Source organism: Microcaecilia unicolor, unplaced genomic scaffold, assembly GCF_901765095.1.
Source record: "Microcaecilia unicolor unplaced genomic scaffold, aMicUni1.1, whole genome shotgun sequence".
In the NCBI taxonomy this organism is placed as follows: Eukaryota; Metazoa; Chordata; class Amphibia; order Gymnophiona; family Siphonopidae; genus Microcaecilia; species Microcaecilia unicolor.
Genome location: NW_021963461.1, coordinates 60740 through 78535, shown reverse-complemented (window position 1 = coordinate 78535; position 17796 = coordinate 60740). Strand labels below are relative to the sequence as shown.

At 42.3% G+C, this 17796-nt stretch overlaps 1 protein-coding gene across 1 annotated transcript in view; it reads left to right on the top strand.

The window, feature by feature from the left end:
• The window catches only part of LOC115459337 (acetolactate synthase-like protein), a gene marked incomplete at its 3' end in the record, with an annotated part of 86447 nt that overhangs the window by 14807 nt on the left and 53844 nt on the right, over positions 1 to 17796 (top strand). The window contains exon 3 of the mRNA XM_030189179.1: positions 8270 to 8471. Within this exon, the coding sequence (XP_030045039.1) occupies positions 8270 to 8471 (202 nt within the window). The remainder of the gene's footprint in view (positions 1 to 8269; positions 8472 to 17796) is intronic.

Sequence of the window (17796 nt, the reverse complement as noted above, 5' to 3'; positions counted from 1 at the left end):
AAGGTCCCTCAGAAGGTCCCTCAGTTATGTTCCAGGCTTCAGGCTCATGACAGACTAGTGTTTGATACCTTCCTTCTTCATTGGGGGACAGGCCTTCTGTATTCGTATTTATTTTATTTATTTATTTGCTGCATTTATATCCCACATTTTCTCACCTATTTGCAGGCTCAATGTGGCTTACAATATAAAACAACAATCACATTGATGGGATAAAGAAATCAGAATATTGATAACAAGGTGCATGAGAATATCATGGCAATCCTATTAATAGAATAACAATTACAGCATTATAGCAGTTACGATGCATAAAAAATTATGTATAATGAGAAGTGGGTAACTAGATAAAAAAATAAAACATAATGATAACAGGACAAGATAAATATACAATGATTAGGGTGTAAATTAGAATAAACAAATTTGAAAAGTTCCATTAAGCTTCTATCTGGTGAAGTTTAGATGTCGGTTTTTTATGGGGGAGTTTTTTTGTACATTTTTTTGAACAAATATCCTCCCATACCTCTACTGGGAAAGACATGGTTGAAACTCAAGCAAGACCGCACAACCGTGATTCTGATCCTGCTGTTCTGGCTGCAGCAGATATGGTTCCCTCTTCTTCTGGAATTGTCCTCTGAAGAACCGTGTAGATTGGAGTGTTTTCTGACCCTCATCACACAGAACGAGGGGTCGTTTCTGCATCCTAACCTCCAGTCTCTGGCTGTCACGGCCTGGATGTTGAGAGTTTAGAATTCTTTTCCTTGGGTCTTTCGGAGGGTGTCTCTCAGGTCTTGCTGGCTTCCAGGAAAGATTCCACTAAGAGATGCTACTCTTTTAAATGGATGAGGTAAGACCATAAATTCCTTTTCTTGTCCTACACAGACCCTGCTTGAATACCTTCTACACATCAGAGTCTGGTCTCAAGACCAACTTTATAAGGGTTCACCTTAGTGCAATTAGTGCTTATCATCAACGTGTAGAAGGTAAGCCTATTTCTGGACAGCCTTTAGCTCGCTTCTTGAGAGGTTTGCTTTTGTCAAAGCCGCCTGTCAGACCTCCACCAGTGTCACGTGATCTCAACGTCTTTCTCACCTACCTGATGAAAGCTCCTTTTGAGCCACTGAATTCCTGCCATCTGAAGTACTTGACCTGGAAGGTCATTTTCTTGGTGGCTATTAGTTTAGCTCATAGGGTTAGTGAGCTTCAATACTTAGTAGTGGATGCACCTTACTCTAAGTTTCATCACAATAGAGTAGTTCTTAACACGCACCCTTAGAAGTTCCTTAGAAGGCAGTGTTGGAGTTCCATCTGAACCAGTCGATTGTCTTGCCAGCATTCTTTTCACAACCTCATGCCCATCCTGGCGAAAGCAGCTTGCACACCTTGGACCGCAAGAGAGTATTGGCCTTTTACATGGAGTGGATGAAGCCCTTCAGATAGTCCGCCCAGTTGTTTGTTTCTTTTGATCCCAACAGGAGGGGAGTTGCCATTGGTAAATGCACCATTTCAAATTGGCTAGCAGATTGCATTTCCTTCGCTTATGCCCAAGATGGGCTGACTTTAGAGGGCCATGTCACTGCTCATAATGTTAGAGCCATGGCTGTGTCAGTGGCCCACTTAAAGTTGGCCCCCATTGAAGAGATTTGTAAGGCTGCGATGTGGTCTTTAGTCCACACATTCACATCTCACTACTGCCTTGAGCAGGATACCCGATGCGACATTCGGTTTGGGCATTAAGTGTTGCAGAATCTGTTTGGGGTCTAGAATCCAACTCCACCCTCCTAAGCCCATTTTATTCTGTTCCAGGCTCCATCTTCATCTAGTTGCGTTTTGTTTCAGGTTAATCTGCGTTTAGTCCTTGCCATTGTTGTTTTGGGTGAGCCTTGATTGCTAGAGATTCCCCACTTGTGAGAATTGGAAGCATGCTTGTCCTTTGAGAAAGCAAAGGCTTCACATTCTCACAATCTTGCCAACCTCCCTTTGGAGTTGTTTCTTCGTAATTTGTTTTAATTTTATGCTATTTGTAAAGATGAAGCTACTGGGATGAGGAAGCTCCCACCTCAGAATCCCAGGTCCCTCTTTCACTCAGGGTGAGCTGGTTCTCAGTATGCAGATTTATGCAAATTAATCTACCACCCTTTTCTGCTCAGGGTGACCTGCTTCTCAAAAAGCAAACATAGGTTTCACCAATCAGGCTATTTTCATACACAACTTTATTCCAGCCCCTGGGGCACACTTCTTTTAGCTTAAAACACTTTCATTTCTTCCTACTCAGTGCAATCTTCCCTTTTAAACATTTCTTCTTGCACAGTTCAATATCCATGGATTTCTTCCCCCTGAGCCCTCTCACACAAGCAGTTGGGCTCAGTACTAACTCAGTCCCTGGACACACAGTCCCTCCTTGTAGCACCCAGCTCTAGACACACAGTCTCTTCTCCTGGGACACACAGTACCTCTTCACTGTTCTAGACACAGCCTTTTCCAGACACACAGTCTTTTCTCCTGAGACACACAGTACCTCTTCACTGTTCTAGACACAGCCTTCTCATCTGGGACACACAGTACCTCTTTGAACACTCAGTTCTACCACCAGTCCAAAAGGGCACAGCCAGTACTCCTCCTGGGGATCCTCCTGCCTCAGCTACCAGTCTTCCTCTGCAGCTGCTGGCTCTCTCTCCCCCCCCTCACAACTCAGGTGGGGTATTAAAATGGTTAATAGCCAAACAGGACCCAGCCCATAACCTGCTGCACCTGTTTCTATCCCCAGGACTCTCCCCGGTCCTAGCGACCTCCTGCTATCCATCCCCCTTACTGGCTCCCTTTTGTGACTCACCCAGCCCTTCAGCAACTCACCTAGCCCTTCTCCCTGGACATTTTTAGGGGATCTGCGCCCTCTAGGGGCCTAACCAGGGTAGGACAGCCTCTTCCTTATCACATATTGTATTAAACTGAAGTGAAGCAGATGTGCTGCGGGTGGGAAGGTGCTCCGTGCATATGCGGTGGGATGTGGCTCGTCCTCCAGAAGGCTCTCAAACTTTTTTCTATGCTGGCTAACATACCGAATCCCGGGCGACGCGGATCGTCGACCCACTTGTAAGAATGTGAAGCCTGCTGTCCTCAGAGAATACCTGCTACAGGTAAAGTATCTTCACTATTTAGTGAATCCCAGTAGAGAGGTTTACACAATGCTTAAAGTAAGCCAGGTATGCTTAACGAGAGAGCAGGATAAAGGATTTGCATTATCCCCTTCAACTTCTAAGCAGCTTGTAGATCAAAGTCAAAAATACAATTTGAAGTGCCTGTATACAAATGCTAGAAGCCTAAAAAAATAAGATGGGAGAGTTAGAATATATAGCACTAAATGAACTCTAATGGGCATCTCAGAGACTTGGTGGAAAGAGGACAATCAGTGGGATACTGTGTTAACAGGGTACAAATTGTATCGCAATGATAGGATCAAATTAGAGGGAGGGGTTGTGCTATATGTTAAAGAGGAAATTGAGTCAAATAAAATAAACATTTCACATAACAGATAGCAGCGTGGAATCATTATGGATAGAAATTCTATTTGTGAAGGGAAGGAGTATTCTTGTAGGGCTGTACTTCCGTCCGCTGGGACAGAACGAACAGACAGATGAAGAAATGTTTACAGTGATTAGGAAAGCTGGCAAATTGGGCAATGCTATAATAATGGGTGATTTCATTTACCCCAGTATTGACTGGATAAATGTTACATCAGGGAGTGCCAGGAAGTTACAATTTCTAGATGTAATAAACTACTGCTTCCTGGAGCAGCTGGTCCAGGAACTGACGAGAGGAGGAGCCATTTTGGATCTGGTCCTTTGGTGGCATGCAGGGTATAGTGCGAGAGGTGGCAATGTTGGGTCCCTTGGGAAACAGTGATCATAAGATGATCAAGTTTGAGCTACTATCTAGGATGAACTCGCAAAAGAAATCTAGCTTCATTTAATTTTCGAAAGGGTGACTATAATAAAATGAGGAAAATGGTTAAAAAGGAACTAAAAGGATCGGTTGCAAAAGTTAGGACACTAAACCAGGCGTGGACGTTATTCAAAAATACCATCTTGGAAGCCCAGTCCAGATGCATTCCACGTACTTGCAAAGGTGGAAAGAAGAGAAAATGTTAGCTAGCATGGTTAAAAGGTGAAGTAAAAGAGGCCATTACAGCCCAAAGATTGTCCTTCAAAGAATGGAAAAAGGACCCAAACGAAGAAAATAAAAAGCAACACAAGCACCGCGAAGTCAGATGCAAAGCATTAATAAAGAAAACTAAAGGATAATATGAAGAGAAACTTGCCGCAAAGGCTAAAACTCACAGTAACAACTTTTTCAGGTACATCAGAAGCAGAAAGCCTGTGAAGGAATCCGTGGGACTGTTGAATCACAAAGGAGCAAAAGGGGCGTTCAGGGAGGGCAAGGCCAAAGTGGAGAAACTGAATGAATTCTTTGCTTGTGTCTTTATGGAAGAAGATTTAAGAGATCTGCCTGTACCGGAAACGGTTTTCTAGGGTGATGATGCAGAGGAATTGAAAGAAATCTTGGTAAGCCTGGAAGATGTACTGAGCCAAATTGACAAATTAAAGAGTAGTAAATCACCTGGACCGAATGGCATACATCCAAGGGTACTGAAAGAACTTGAGCATGAAATTGCTGATCTGCTGTTAGTAATATGTAACTTGTCGGTAAAATTGTCCATAGTACCTGGCCAATGTGACACTGATTTTTAAAAAGGGTTCTAGAGGTGATCCGGGAAATTATAGACCGGTAAGACTGACGTTGGTACCGGGCAAAATAGTGGAAACTATTATAAAGAATAAAATTATAGAATACATAGACAAACATAGTTTAATGGGACAGAGTCAGCATGGGTTCAGTTGAGGGAAGTCTTATCTCACCAATTTGCTTCATTTCTTTGAAGGCATGAATAAACATATGGATACAGGTGAGCCGGTTGATGTAGTTTATCTAGATTGTTAGAAAGTTTTTGATAAAGGTCTTCATGAGAGACTCCTGAGAAAATTAAAGAGTCATGGGATAGGCGGCAAGGTTGTGGTGTGGATTAGTAATTGGCTATTGGACAGAAAATAGATGCTGGGGTTAAATGGTCATTTCCCTCAATGGAGGAGAGTGAACAGTGGAGTGCCGCAGGGATCTGTACTGGGACCAGTAATATTTAACATATTTATAAATGATATGGAAATTGGAATGATGAGTAAGTTGATCAGATTTGCAGATGATACAAAACTATTCAAGGTTGTTAAAACACATGAGGACTTTGAAATATTGCAGGAAGACCTTCGGAAATTGGAAGACTGGGCATCCAGATGGCAGATGAAATTTAATGTTCACAAATGCAAGGTGATACACATTGGACAGAATCACAGTTACCTGATGCTGGGGTCCACCTTGGGGGTCAGTGCTCATGAAAAAGATCTGAGTTTCATTGTAGAGAATACGCTGAAATCTTCTGCTCAGTGTGTGGCGGTGGCCAAAAAAGCAAACAGGATGGTAGGAATTATTAGGAAAGGGATGGTGAATAAGACTGAAAATACTATAATGCCTTGGTATCGCTCCATCTTGAGTATTGCATTTAGTTCTAGTCGCTGTATCTCAAAAAAGATTTAGCGGAATTAGAAAAGGTTCAAAGAAGAGCGACTAAAATGATAAACGTGATGGAACTCTCGTATGAGGAATAGCTAAAGAGGTTAGGGCTGTTCAGCTTGGAAAAGAGACAGATGAGGGGAGATATGATTGAGGTCTACAAAATCCTGAGTGGTGTAGAACGAATAGAAGTAAATCAAATTTTCATTTTTTTATTTTATTTTTTTACTCGTTCCAACAGTACAAAGACTAGGGGACACTCGAAGTTGCATGGAAATACTTTAAAACAAATAGGAAATATATTTTCACTCAACGAATAGTTAAGCTCTGGAACATGCAGAGGAGGTGGTAACAGCGATTAGTGTATCTGGGTTTAAAAAAGGTTTGGCCAAATTCCTGGAGGAAAAGTCTATAGTCTGCTATTGAGACAGACATAGGAAGCAACTGCTTGCTCTGGGATTTGTAGTATGGAGTGTTGTCAGGATTTGGGTTTCTGCCAGGTACTTGTGACTTGGCTTGGCCACTGTTTGGAAAACAGGATACTGGGCTAAATGGACCATTGGTCTGATCCAGTATGGCTACTCTTATGTTTTGGGGGAATTCCTGTGCTGCACAGAAATCTGAATTTTTTTCTCAGATTTCAGTACGGGGACATGGAAATGGTTCTGCTGCTTACCTGCAGGATTATTGCCCATATCATAAAGGGAATGGGCAGCTGCACGGGCTGAAGGGACACTGCAAAAACATGCTTGGCCCACATGACTGAAGGGAGGTGGCATATGCATGGTTGGCCTCTTGCGCTGAAGAATGAATTGTGTATGGAAGGGAAGAGGTTGCAGTGGATGAGTGTCGCACAGACCAAACATAACAAGGGAGGTCTGTTGGAGCCTGGTGGAAAGATCAGAGACAAGGTGCAGAGGGAGTAAGATAGTAGATTTCAGAGTCAATGCTTTGGGCAGGGGGGGAGGAGATGGTAGAAATAGCTGGGGAGGGGCTGAAGCCTTGAGGGGTTGTATAACAAGAAAGCTGGGAGTCTTGCTAGGGAGAACAAACCTAGGGGAGGGGTCAGAGAACTGGGTTAAAGAGGGTTAGGGAAGGGGAGAGAAAGCTGGAGGTGAACAGAAAATTGAAAAGTTGTCGAGTGAAGCAGGCAGGCTGGAGGTCAGGGGATTGATCTCCGGGAAATCTCAAGAGAGGTTCATGTCAAAGGGGATCCCAGTGTGAGCGATGGATTGGGTAGAAACAGCAGGGTGAGAGTGATGTGGTGAAGAGAGGTTAATAATTCTTCTGTATCAAATTATAAATTACAGTAATTTCAGTGTTACATGATTTAATCAAATCTGCAGAATATCATAGAGTTTAAAAATATATTGCTCAGAATTTCCTCAGGAATAATTTAGCTCTAACTGTAAAAGAGGCTGGTGGTTACAACAGCTGCAGGCATGGGGACCTTGGTTCAGTTCCAGTGTCTCCTTTAAGCATTTAACCTGCATGTTTTATAGTACTGCACACACCAGTAGCACTATTAGAAATAACATATATGTTATTGGAGGATGGGGCAAAACAATTGTGATTTAGGATCACAATTCTAGGCTTCAGTCCTCTGGACTGAGATCCCTGAAAATAATTGTGGGGGGGGGGGGGGGGGGGGAGGAGGGAAGGCAGAAACTGCTTTTTGCTCAGAGGAAGTGGAGAAAGGAGGGATTAGTCCCTGAACCCTTCCTGCAGACCTATCTTAGAACCCCCACCCACATTCCCACTGTCACAGAAGCTCTTATCAGACCAAATACCCCTCTCAAACACTCCTTCACTATACAACCAACACCCTTCTTCTTTGCGCTTGGCACACAATTGCACTCATCTGCCCTTTGTCAATGCCACTGCCCCAGACATCACATCTACAACTGACTTTCCTCCCTACATGCGCACAATCCCACACATCACACCCCTACAGCACCCTTAACACATACAAGTCCCTACTCTCCCACTGCAGACATCTCACTCGGAGATACCCTCACAGCTCACCTCCACTCCATGACTGGAGCTCTGAGGGGGACCTGCTGCTTGCTTCCACTGCCTTGGGCAATATGGTATTATAGGGGCCCATCTTAATTTTTCTACGCAGGGCCCATTCAGTCCTAGCTGTGCCTCTGCCTGACTATACTAGCATTGTCTTAAAAATTAGTCTAATTTTTTGTTCTATTTTTATTAATAGATTAACCCATCAGGAAAAAAAATCAAGATACCAAAATAAAATTAATCCACAAGGAAAGCAATAGATACAGTTTTAAAAACCCAATATGACTCGCAGGTTGCATTAGAAAAACTGCATGGGGACTGGTTTACATTAATTCATTTGCATGCTTCTTTTGTTAAAAAAAAAAAGGCAGAAACAAATCAAAATCAAGCTTAGTATTAACATTCACATATAAATATAATTTACCCCAGAGAGCCTTTCCCCCCCAATAGCACCCACACACCCCTTTCTTCTTATCTTAAATTTTAACCTGGTGAAGAGAGCACTGCAGGCCTATCTTGATTTGTGGAAAACTTGCTTGTCATTGTGTTTGAGGAGAATGCTTTGGTCCCCCTTAATTTTTAAAAAATCTCTAAGTGCAGAGTTTGGATTTTTTTTTTCCTTTTCTTTTTCCAGGTAGAAGCACAGAGCCCTCGCTATGGTGGTGAGCTTGTGGCAGAGGTACTACAAGCCCATAAAGTCCGATTCCTGTTCACCCTTGTGGGAGGCCATATCTCACCTATTCTGGTGGCTTGTGAAAAGCTGGGAATCCGTGTTGTTGACACACGGCATGAGGCTACAGCTGTCTTTGCAGCCGATGCAGTTGCCAGACTTTCAGGTACCTGATCGCTATTGATTTTGTGGTGAGGGTTAAATGCTAAATCAAATAATGAGGTGTAAACAAAGGTTCAGATTTGTAAGCACATAAGATAAGGGTACAACAGGGCAGGGCAGTCACACTGATAACCTTATAATAAGATTTAGGATATGGTCAGACTTACCAGGCAATGAGAATCACATTCTGTAAAGAGAGAAAGAAAACAAACTTTTCTGTTGACAAGCAAGCACATAAGTGGGTGATACCAACCAGTGGCACTATTCAGAACAGCTATCCCTGAGCAAAACTAGTTATGAACATGCCGGTGCCGGGCAAAAGGGTAGAGACTATTATAAAGAACAAAATTACAGAGCATATTCAAAAGCATGGATTAATGAGACAAAGTCAACATGGATTTAGTGAAGAGAAATCTTGCCTAACCAATCTACTACATTTCTTTGAAGGGGTGAACAAACATGTGGATAAAGGTGAGCCGGTTGATATTGTGTATCTGGATTTTCAGAAGCCGTTTGACAAAGTGCCTCATGAAAGACTGCAGAGGAGATTGGAGAGTCATGGGATAGGAGGTAGTGTTCTATTGTGGATTAAAAGATAGAAAACAGAGAGTAGGGTTAAATGGTCAGTATTCTCAATGGAGGACGGTAGTTAGTGGGGTTCCCCAGGGGTGTGTGCTGGGACCACTGCTTTTTAACATATTTATAAATGACCTAGAGATGGGAGTAACTAGTGAGGTAATTACATTTGCTGATGACACAAAGTTATTCAAAGTCGTTAAATCACAGGAGGATTGTGAAAAATTACAAGAGGACCTTATGAGACTGGGAGACTGGGCGTCGAAATGGCAGATGACGTTTAATGTGAGCAAATGCAAAGTGATGCATGTGGGAAAGTGGAACCTGAATTATAGCTACGTCATGCAAGGTTCCACGTTAGGAGTCACAGACCAAGAAAGGGATCTAGGTGTCGTCGCTGATGATCCTTGTCAAAATAGCCCCTGTAATAAAATAACCCTTGTAACAAGCTAACCTTTAACTAAACTAAGAAGTATAGTATATTTCAACTGTTTTTATTGATGATTCAACATTATAAACATTTTAACATTGCCAATACTTCTATTATTGAGCATTATAAGTAATACAGCATATTAACTTGTATACAGCAATAAATTCCATCATCAATAGTTTTATGCATCTTCCCCTGGTCTCTTTGCCTACCCTCCCAAACATGCTCATTAACAGCCAAACGTACATTTAAGGAGGGGGTGTTTTGTTAAATATACATCACAGTCATCTTTTATATTCCCCTCTCCTTCTCCCCTTCCTTCTTCTCTCCCCACCCTCTCCCCCCTGCTATTCATTAATAATTAAATTGTGCTTATGAGTTCAGGTAAGTGTACCATTATTCTATAATATTATCAAAGCTTATTGAGTACAAGACTCCGACCTCTCTGCGTTAAGGTATCCAACATAGGCCCCCAAACTTTAAGGAAGCATTTTTTCCCACGACAGGAGCCTTTTGCATTCCTTGCTTCCCATGTCATTAAAAGATGCACCTGATTTCGCCATTGCCAGTAATCTGGGGGTTTATCCGAAGTCCAACATTGCAAAATACATTTTTTGGCTACCAAACATAATTTGCGACTTAACAATATTTCATCTGCCGTAAGGCCACTGAATGCTCTTGGGCAATCCAATATTAATTGCACCGGAGTGCCCACTATAGTACTTGAAATGATTGAATTCATAAATGCCAGTATCTTTTCCCAAAAAAGCTGTATTTTTGTGCATTCCCAAAATGCATGATAGAACGAATTTTCCTCCAGTGTGCATTTCATACAGATTGGTGTGTCAATCCCTCCTACTTTATAGAACTGGCGTTGTGTGAAGTATGCTCTATGTATTATTCTAAATGCACATTCTCTATAGTTTGCTCCATTAATCAGTTTAGGGATGTTCCGTATGTGTGCTGCTATGTCCCAATTAGATAAATCTACTTTTGTATCTGCTTCCCACCTACGGCGAAGTTGTGACCAATCTTTATCTGACCTCAAAGTCCACAATTGTTTGTGGAGCTGCGAAATTGTGGGGGCTTCTTCTGATATTTCATCATAAAACTGTTTAATTTTCTCCCCCAATTGAAACTTAAGCTCTTCTGCATTAAGTGTTTGTATATAGTGTTTTATCTGACCATACCCAAACACGTCCTCCCAGTGTGCAGCGTCAGTGGGTATTAGTTGACTTAGAGGTTTAATTTTCCCTTCTAAATCTATTATTGTTTTTAGACATGTGTGCCCTCTCCTTGCCCACCTCCGAAACACCTGATTTTCCAATCCTGGCGTAAACAACGGGTTCCCCCTTATGGTCAACCATTCTGTCATATTCGGCTGTCCCCCCAGTTTTGTCCCCAAGTATTTCCATGCCTCTTGTAGAGGAGCCAGTATTATACTACCCTTAAATTTCTTTGGCACCGATTTATTATTGAGATGCAGCAAGGTCACCATATTGTAAGGGCTAAAGTATATCTTTTCTAATTCTAGCGGGGTGTGTGTGTTTGCAGAAAAAATCCAATCTCTCACTAACCGCAACAGGCTTGCCAGATTATAGTATTGTAGATTAGGCAATCCCAATCCACTCTGCTGCCAGTTCCCCAGCATCAACTGCAACTTCAGTTTAGCCTTTCTCTTTGCCCAACAGAACTGTCCTATCATTCGATAGAATCGTTTGATATCTTTCTGTAACAATCTCAATGGCAGGACTTGTAATACATATAGCCATCTGGGTAATATTACCATTCGTATGAGACAAATTCGACCTATTAGTGGCACCGGTAACATCTTCCAGGTTGCCAGCTGTTGTTCTGTTTGACTGAACAATCTATTGACATTTAGGCTGTATATGTCTCCTGTCTGAGAAGCAAGCAAAATTCCCAGGTACCTAAAAGAACCCTCTACCCATCTCAGCGGGAATTCTGCTCCCCAAAGAGATTTGGTATTAACTGGTATCGCCAGGGCTTCTGACTTATCCAGATTTAATTTGAATCCTGAATGATCTCCAAATTCCTTAATTATTTCTAGAAGATCTGCAAGTGATGCCTTTGGTTCAGTAAGTGCTACCAGCAAATCATCCGCAAATGCTGCAATTTTAAATGTCATCGATCCAATCTCCACTCCCCTAATGGATCTTACTGAAATTATGTCTCGTATCAACGGGTCTAAGTATAATGCAAATAGTAACGGGGAGAGTGGACATCCTTGGCGTGTCCCTCTCATGATCTCAAAATTTGCCGATACCATTCCATTTACCATGATCCGTGCTCTAGGGGCGGTATATAGTGCTTTAATGGCTTGTACAAACCATCCCGAAAACCCATATCTACTTAAAACTGAAAATAAAAAAGGCCATTCCACACGGTCAAATGCCTTTTCAGCATCAAAACTGACCAATAAAGCACTTTCTGCAGACCCTTTAAGATGTTCCAAAGATAATAGAATACTTCGCAAATTCTTAGTTACAGATCGACCCTGCACAAACCCCACCTGTGCTTCATGTGTCAAATTTGGTAGTACCGTCCCTAGTCTCTTGGCTAATATTTTTGCAAATAATTTGACTTCACAATTCAGAAGTGAAATAGGTCTGTAGGAGGATACATATTGCGCATCGCGCTTAGGCTTTGGCAGCACTATAATTTGAGCCAAGTTAAGATTTTCCGGTAATTTCCCCTTCATCACCCATTCATTAAATACCTCATTTAATATGGGGGCTATATTTTCACCTAACAATTTATAAAATTCAGATTTTAAGCCATCAGGTCCGGGTGCCTTTCCCAATTTGCTTTGGCCAATTGCCCATATAATTTCATCACAACTTATGGGTTCGTTCAATTGTTGGAGTTCTGTCTGTCTCAGCAAAGGGGTGTCAATATTTTGCAAGTAAAGATCATTCTGTAAACCCTGATTCTCCCCTGCGCTATAGAGCTGTTGGTAGTAAACCTGAAAAACTTTATTGATTTCTTCATCCTTGTTTATTAGTTTTCCGTCTTTGCCTTTAATAGCACCTATGTATCTTGCTGTTGATTGTGGTGCAATCAGTTTAGCCATGAATTTACCACTTTTGTTCCCATGTTTATAAAGTTGGAAACGATAATAACTTTGGGACTTTATTGCCCTCTCATGCAGCAGTGCATTTATCTCTGTTTGGACTGAAATTATTTCTTTATGTATCTTTGAAGCCGGGTTCTGCCCATATCGAGTAGTCAAGCGTAAAAGTTCTTTTTCTAATCTCAATAATTCTCTATCACGTTGTTTTTTGTAATTGCTAACATAGCTGATAATTTCCCCTCGGATGACTGCCTTTGCTGCCTCCCAATACATGGGCGCCTCTAGTACTGATCCTTCATTGTAGTGTTTGTATTCTTCCCATTTAGCTATTAAATATTCTCTAAATTTCCCACTTTTATAAAGGTAACTAGGAAATGACCAATTTCCCCCTCTTTGGGAATTATTATCTCCTAAGAAGTATAGTAAAAATGCTGTCTCCCTGTCTCTGGCGGTCCAGCATCTCTTCTCCTCTTTTATTACCCACTCTCTTCAACTCCCTCTCCAGTGCAGCATCTTTCCCTCTGCACTTCCTGAATTCTGGCATCTCTCTCCCTCCCCATCCCATGGTCTGGAAATGCATGTCTCCCTCTTCCTCCTGGCTGCCCTGCGTGGTCCGGTATCTCTCTTGCCCTACCCCCCTTCCCAGTGATCAACATTTTTGTGGGCTGCCGGCAGCGTCAACAAGCTGCTTTGGCCAGTCCCAGATGTATTTTATTTTTTTTTGGGGGGGGGGGGGGGAGGCCCTTTTGACAGGGGCTGATTTGTTGTGGACTTTTTTGTCAGGGCTATTTTGTGTTTGGACCCTTTTGTTCGGGCTATTTTGATCAGGTACCATTTTAAGGGCTCCTGTAAAGAGTGCCATTTATTCAGTATCAGTTGAATGCAGTTTCAATCCACGAACCTTACTCTGCACAGATTCTGAACTCCACAGTAGTGCTTCTATTCCCCTTCCTCTTTGCCATGCTTGGCGCTCTCACAGTGCCCTAGAAGACTACCCAGATCTGGAGTTTCTTCTTTTGAAATCCTTCTTAGAGACGCAGGAGTACTGTACTGGAATTTCCTTCTATCCATCTCCTTCTCCTGTGTGAATTGAGTCTCCTTATGAAGACATAGGTTCCCTTCCCACTACAGCAGGAAGCAGAATTGAATTTGGATATCTTAAGTATGTAAGTATTGCCATACTGGGACAGACCAAAGGTCCATCAGGCCCAGCATCCTATTCCCGACAGTGTCACGGTTGTGGCCATGCCCTTATGTTCAGACCTACTGTTTCTCTGTATCTAGCTCTGTGACCTCTCCAGTTTGCCTTTTTTTCCCTGTTGTTCTTCCTGTTAGCCAAGTCTCGCCTTGGTCTTCCTGCTTCTGCTTCATTTCCTACTTGTGACATCATCAGCCTACTCCTTTATAAGGACCCAGGGGGCTCTTCTGCGTTGCTTTTGCAACAAGTCTATTTTCCTTTTTCTTGTTGTAATGTTGTTTGATTCTGAGGGAACTGGTCTTCTTGTTGATCTGTGTCTTTGGGCACAGCCCTGATCCCTGTGTGAGTGGTTTTGGTTTGAATCTGTATGGATTACCTTCCTGTTAGGTTTGCTTTCAAGCAAAGCCCTCTTCTGTTTTTGTGTGTGTTCTGGTTTAAACCTGTATGGATTACTTGTCTGTTTCTAGGCTCTCTAGCTTAAACCTGTTTTGTTTCCTTGTGTGGTTTCCTTTGTTACCTTTCACTTTTCAGAGAGCCGGTTGTTGTCAGCCCAGCTGCTTTTCTTGATTACTTTGCTTCCACAGCCTAGCTGCTTCCCTGATTACCTTACTCCTGTGCAGCTGGGTGTACTCTGTCTCTACCTGCTTTTCCCTTCCTTTTCTGGCTAATTTCTGGTAAGAACATTGTTGTTTTTTCCTTTGTTTGCTTTAAACCTTTGACTGTAGTGTAAGCCCTGCTTCTTTCTGATGTGTTTTAGAAGCAGTTCTTCCCTTTAGCATGTTTTAACGCTTAGTCTGCTGGGTCTGTCTCCTGATTCTTATGAGCTTTGCTCCTTATCTGATTTGTGTATGTAAAGGCAGCTTTCCTTGTTTGCTTGCTTTTGTCTCTAGTGTCTGTTATTTTATTCTGTGGCACAGCCTTGTGTATTATGTGTGGCTTCCCTTTTCCCTTGAGTGCTGTGTGGCACAGCCTAGAGTGTATTCTTATGAGTGGCTCCCCTTTACCCTTGAGTGCTGCGTGGCATAGCCTAGAGTGTATTCTTATGAGTGGCTCCCCTTTATCCTTGAGTGCTGCGTGGCATAGCCTAGAGTGTATTCTTATGAGTGGCTTCCCTTTTCCCTGAGTGCTGTATGGTACTGCCTAGAGTGTATTCCTATAGTTGGCTTCCCTTTTCCTTGAGTTCTGTATGGCATAGCCATGAGTTTCCTTTGTGTGGCCTTGTCTTGAGAGTTCCCCGTGTGCTTTCTGTTTGAGTTCTCTCTCTGTGAGGTTTCTGGTTGTGTTTTGAGTGGATGGCTTTTTCTGTTCGCTGTGACTACCAGTGCAGCCTTGAGCGGTCTCTCTGTGTGGCACGAATGGGCTGTTGGTCCGTTTAGCTGTGTCTGCTAGCACAGTCCTGTGCATTCTCTCTGTTTGATTCTGTTTGAGTAGGTGGTTCTTCTGTTTGCTGTGACTACTAGCCCAACCCTGAGCTATCTCTCTGTGTGATGTCTGTTTGACTTGGTTAGGACTATTCATTTATAGCTGGGGTTCTAAGCCCAGTCCTGTGCTGCCTTCCTGTGTGGTTTTCTTATCTTTTACTTATGGTTTTTTTCCATGTGAGTCTAAGTGGGGTTGTCTTTTCCCCTTCAGTTTTTTAGTGCCTCTGTGTAGGGTCTTCTGACCCCTTGTTTGTGGCTCTGTTTAGTGCAGTGTGTGTGCACTGCTTGAGTAGTACTTGCTCAAGAGATTGAGTTCTGTTTCTTTCCCCTTCCCTCTGATATGATTCGGTTCCAGTTCGGCTGTGAGGCCCGTATGCTTGGACTCTGTATGAGTGGGTTCCGGATTGGCAGTGAGGCCCACCTGAATGGTCTATCTCTCTTTTCTGGTGGTGGCTTGTTGCTTGCTCTATTGGCCATGTTTGGTATTCTGTTTGTATTCAGTGCCTGGTTCACTTCTGCTCTACGCCTCCCCAGAGGACTTGTCTGCTGCAGCCTAAGGGCTCTCCATCCTGGGTTCCGTGACACCAATCCAGGTCACAAGTACCTGGCAAGAGCCCAAAATTACAATACATTTTATGCTGCTTGAAATAAGCAGTGAAGTTTTCCCCAAGTCCATTTTAATAATGGTTTATGGTCTTTTCCTTTAGGAAGTCATCCAAACCTTTTTTTTTAAAACCGACTAAAGCTAACCGCTTTTACTGCATTCTCTGACAACGAATTCCAGAGTTTAATTACATGTTGAGCGAAGAGAGGTTTTCTCAGATTTGCTTTAAATCTACTTTCTATCTTAATTGCGTACCCCCTAGTCCTAGTATTTTTGGAAAGAGTAAACAAGTTCCAATCCACTCGTTATTTTATAGACCTCTCAGCCGTCTTTTCTCCAAGCTGAAGAGCCCTAGCCGCTTTAGCTTTTCCTCATAGGGGAGTCATCCCATCCCCTTTATCATTTTCTAGTTCCACTATGTTTTTTTTTGTTTTTTTTTTGAGCTTCAGTGACCAGAATTGAACACAATATTCGAGGTGTGATCCCACCATGGATCGATACAAAGGCATTATAATGTCCTCATTTTTGTTTTCCATTCCTTTCCTAATAATACCTAATATTCTATTTGCTTTCTTAGCTGTTGCTGCACACTGAGCAGAGGGCTTCAACGTATCATCAACGATGACACCTTGATCCATTTCCTGGTCGGTGACCCTTAACATGGAACTTTGCATTACGTAGCTGTAATTTGGATTCCTCTTTCCCACATGCATCACTTTGCACTTGCTCACATTAAATGTCATCTGCCATTTAGATTCCCAGTCTCGTAAGATCCTTTTATAATTTTTCACAATCCTCTTGCGATTTAACACCTTGGAATAACTTTGTGTCATCAGCAAATTTAATTACCTCACTAGTTAATCCCATCTCTAGATCATTTGTAAATATGTTAAAAGGCAGTGGTCCCAGCACAGACCCCTGGGACCTACCTTTCTCCATTGAGAATACTGTTTTCTATCTTCTAACCAGTTTTTAATCCACAATAGGACACTGCCTCCTATCCCATGACTCTCTAATTTCCTCTGGAGTCTTTCTTGAGGTACTTTCTCAAACGCCTTTTGAAAATACAGGTAACACAATATTGACCGGCTCATCTTTATCCGCATGTTTGTTCACTCCCTCAAAGAAATGTAATAGATTGGCTTTGCTTCATTAATCCATGCTTTTGCCTAAAGCCCCTGTAACTATACTGATCCATGGCCTCTTACAAGAGCAGCAGCTTCATATGTGACACTGCACTAAACATTCATCCGGTATCACAAAAGATGGAAAAATCAGCCTGTACCTGGTTTTAATAAGGCCCAGTGTCCTTTTCTTCAGTGGTATTTGAGTCAACGATTTAAAAGGCGGTTTCCAATATGCCTCTTGGTAAAGACCCCAACCACTTAAGTGCAATGCTGTCTGCAGACATTGCAGGTTATATATATGGTTCAATATATGCATACCATTTTCCAGAAGATAGGAACAGATGACAGGAGGTTCCTGAGTTCTCAGTTTTAATAAAAATTGGATACCACTTCAGACTTGGTATTTCCCACAAGATTGACTTTTTTAATGGTTCCAGATACCCCAAGCCCATCCCCCCTGTCTTCAGGAACTTACTACTATACTACTACTAATCATTTCTATAGCACTACTAGACATACGCTGCGCTGTACTCTGAACATGAAGAGACGGTCTCTGCTTGACACAGCAATCTAATTAGGACAGACAAACAGAACAAATAAGGTATAAGGGAATTACTAAGGTGGGAATGATAAAACATGGGTACTAAACAAGTGAGTAAGGGATAGGAGTTAAAAGCAGCATCAAAAAGGTGGGCTTTTAGCCTAGACTTGAAGATGACCAGAGGTGAAGCTTGACGTACTGGCTCAGGAAGTCTATTCCTGGTATATGGTGCAGCAAGATAAAAGGAACAGAGTCTGGAGTTAGCAGTGGAGGAAAGGATGTAGATATGAGAGATTTACCCAGTGAACGGAGTTCCCGGAGAGGAGCGTAGGGAGAGA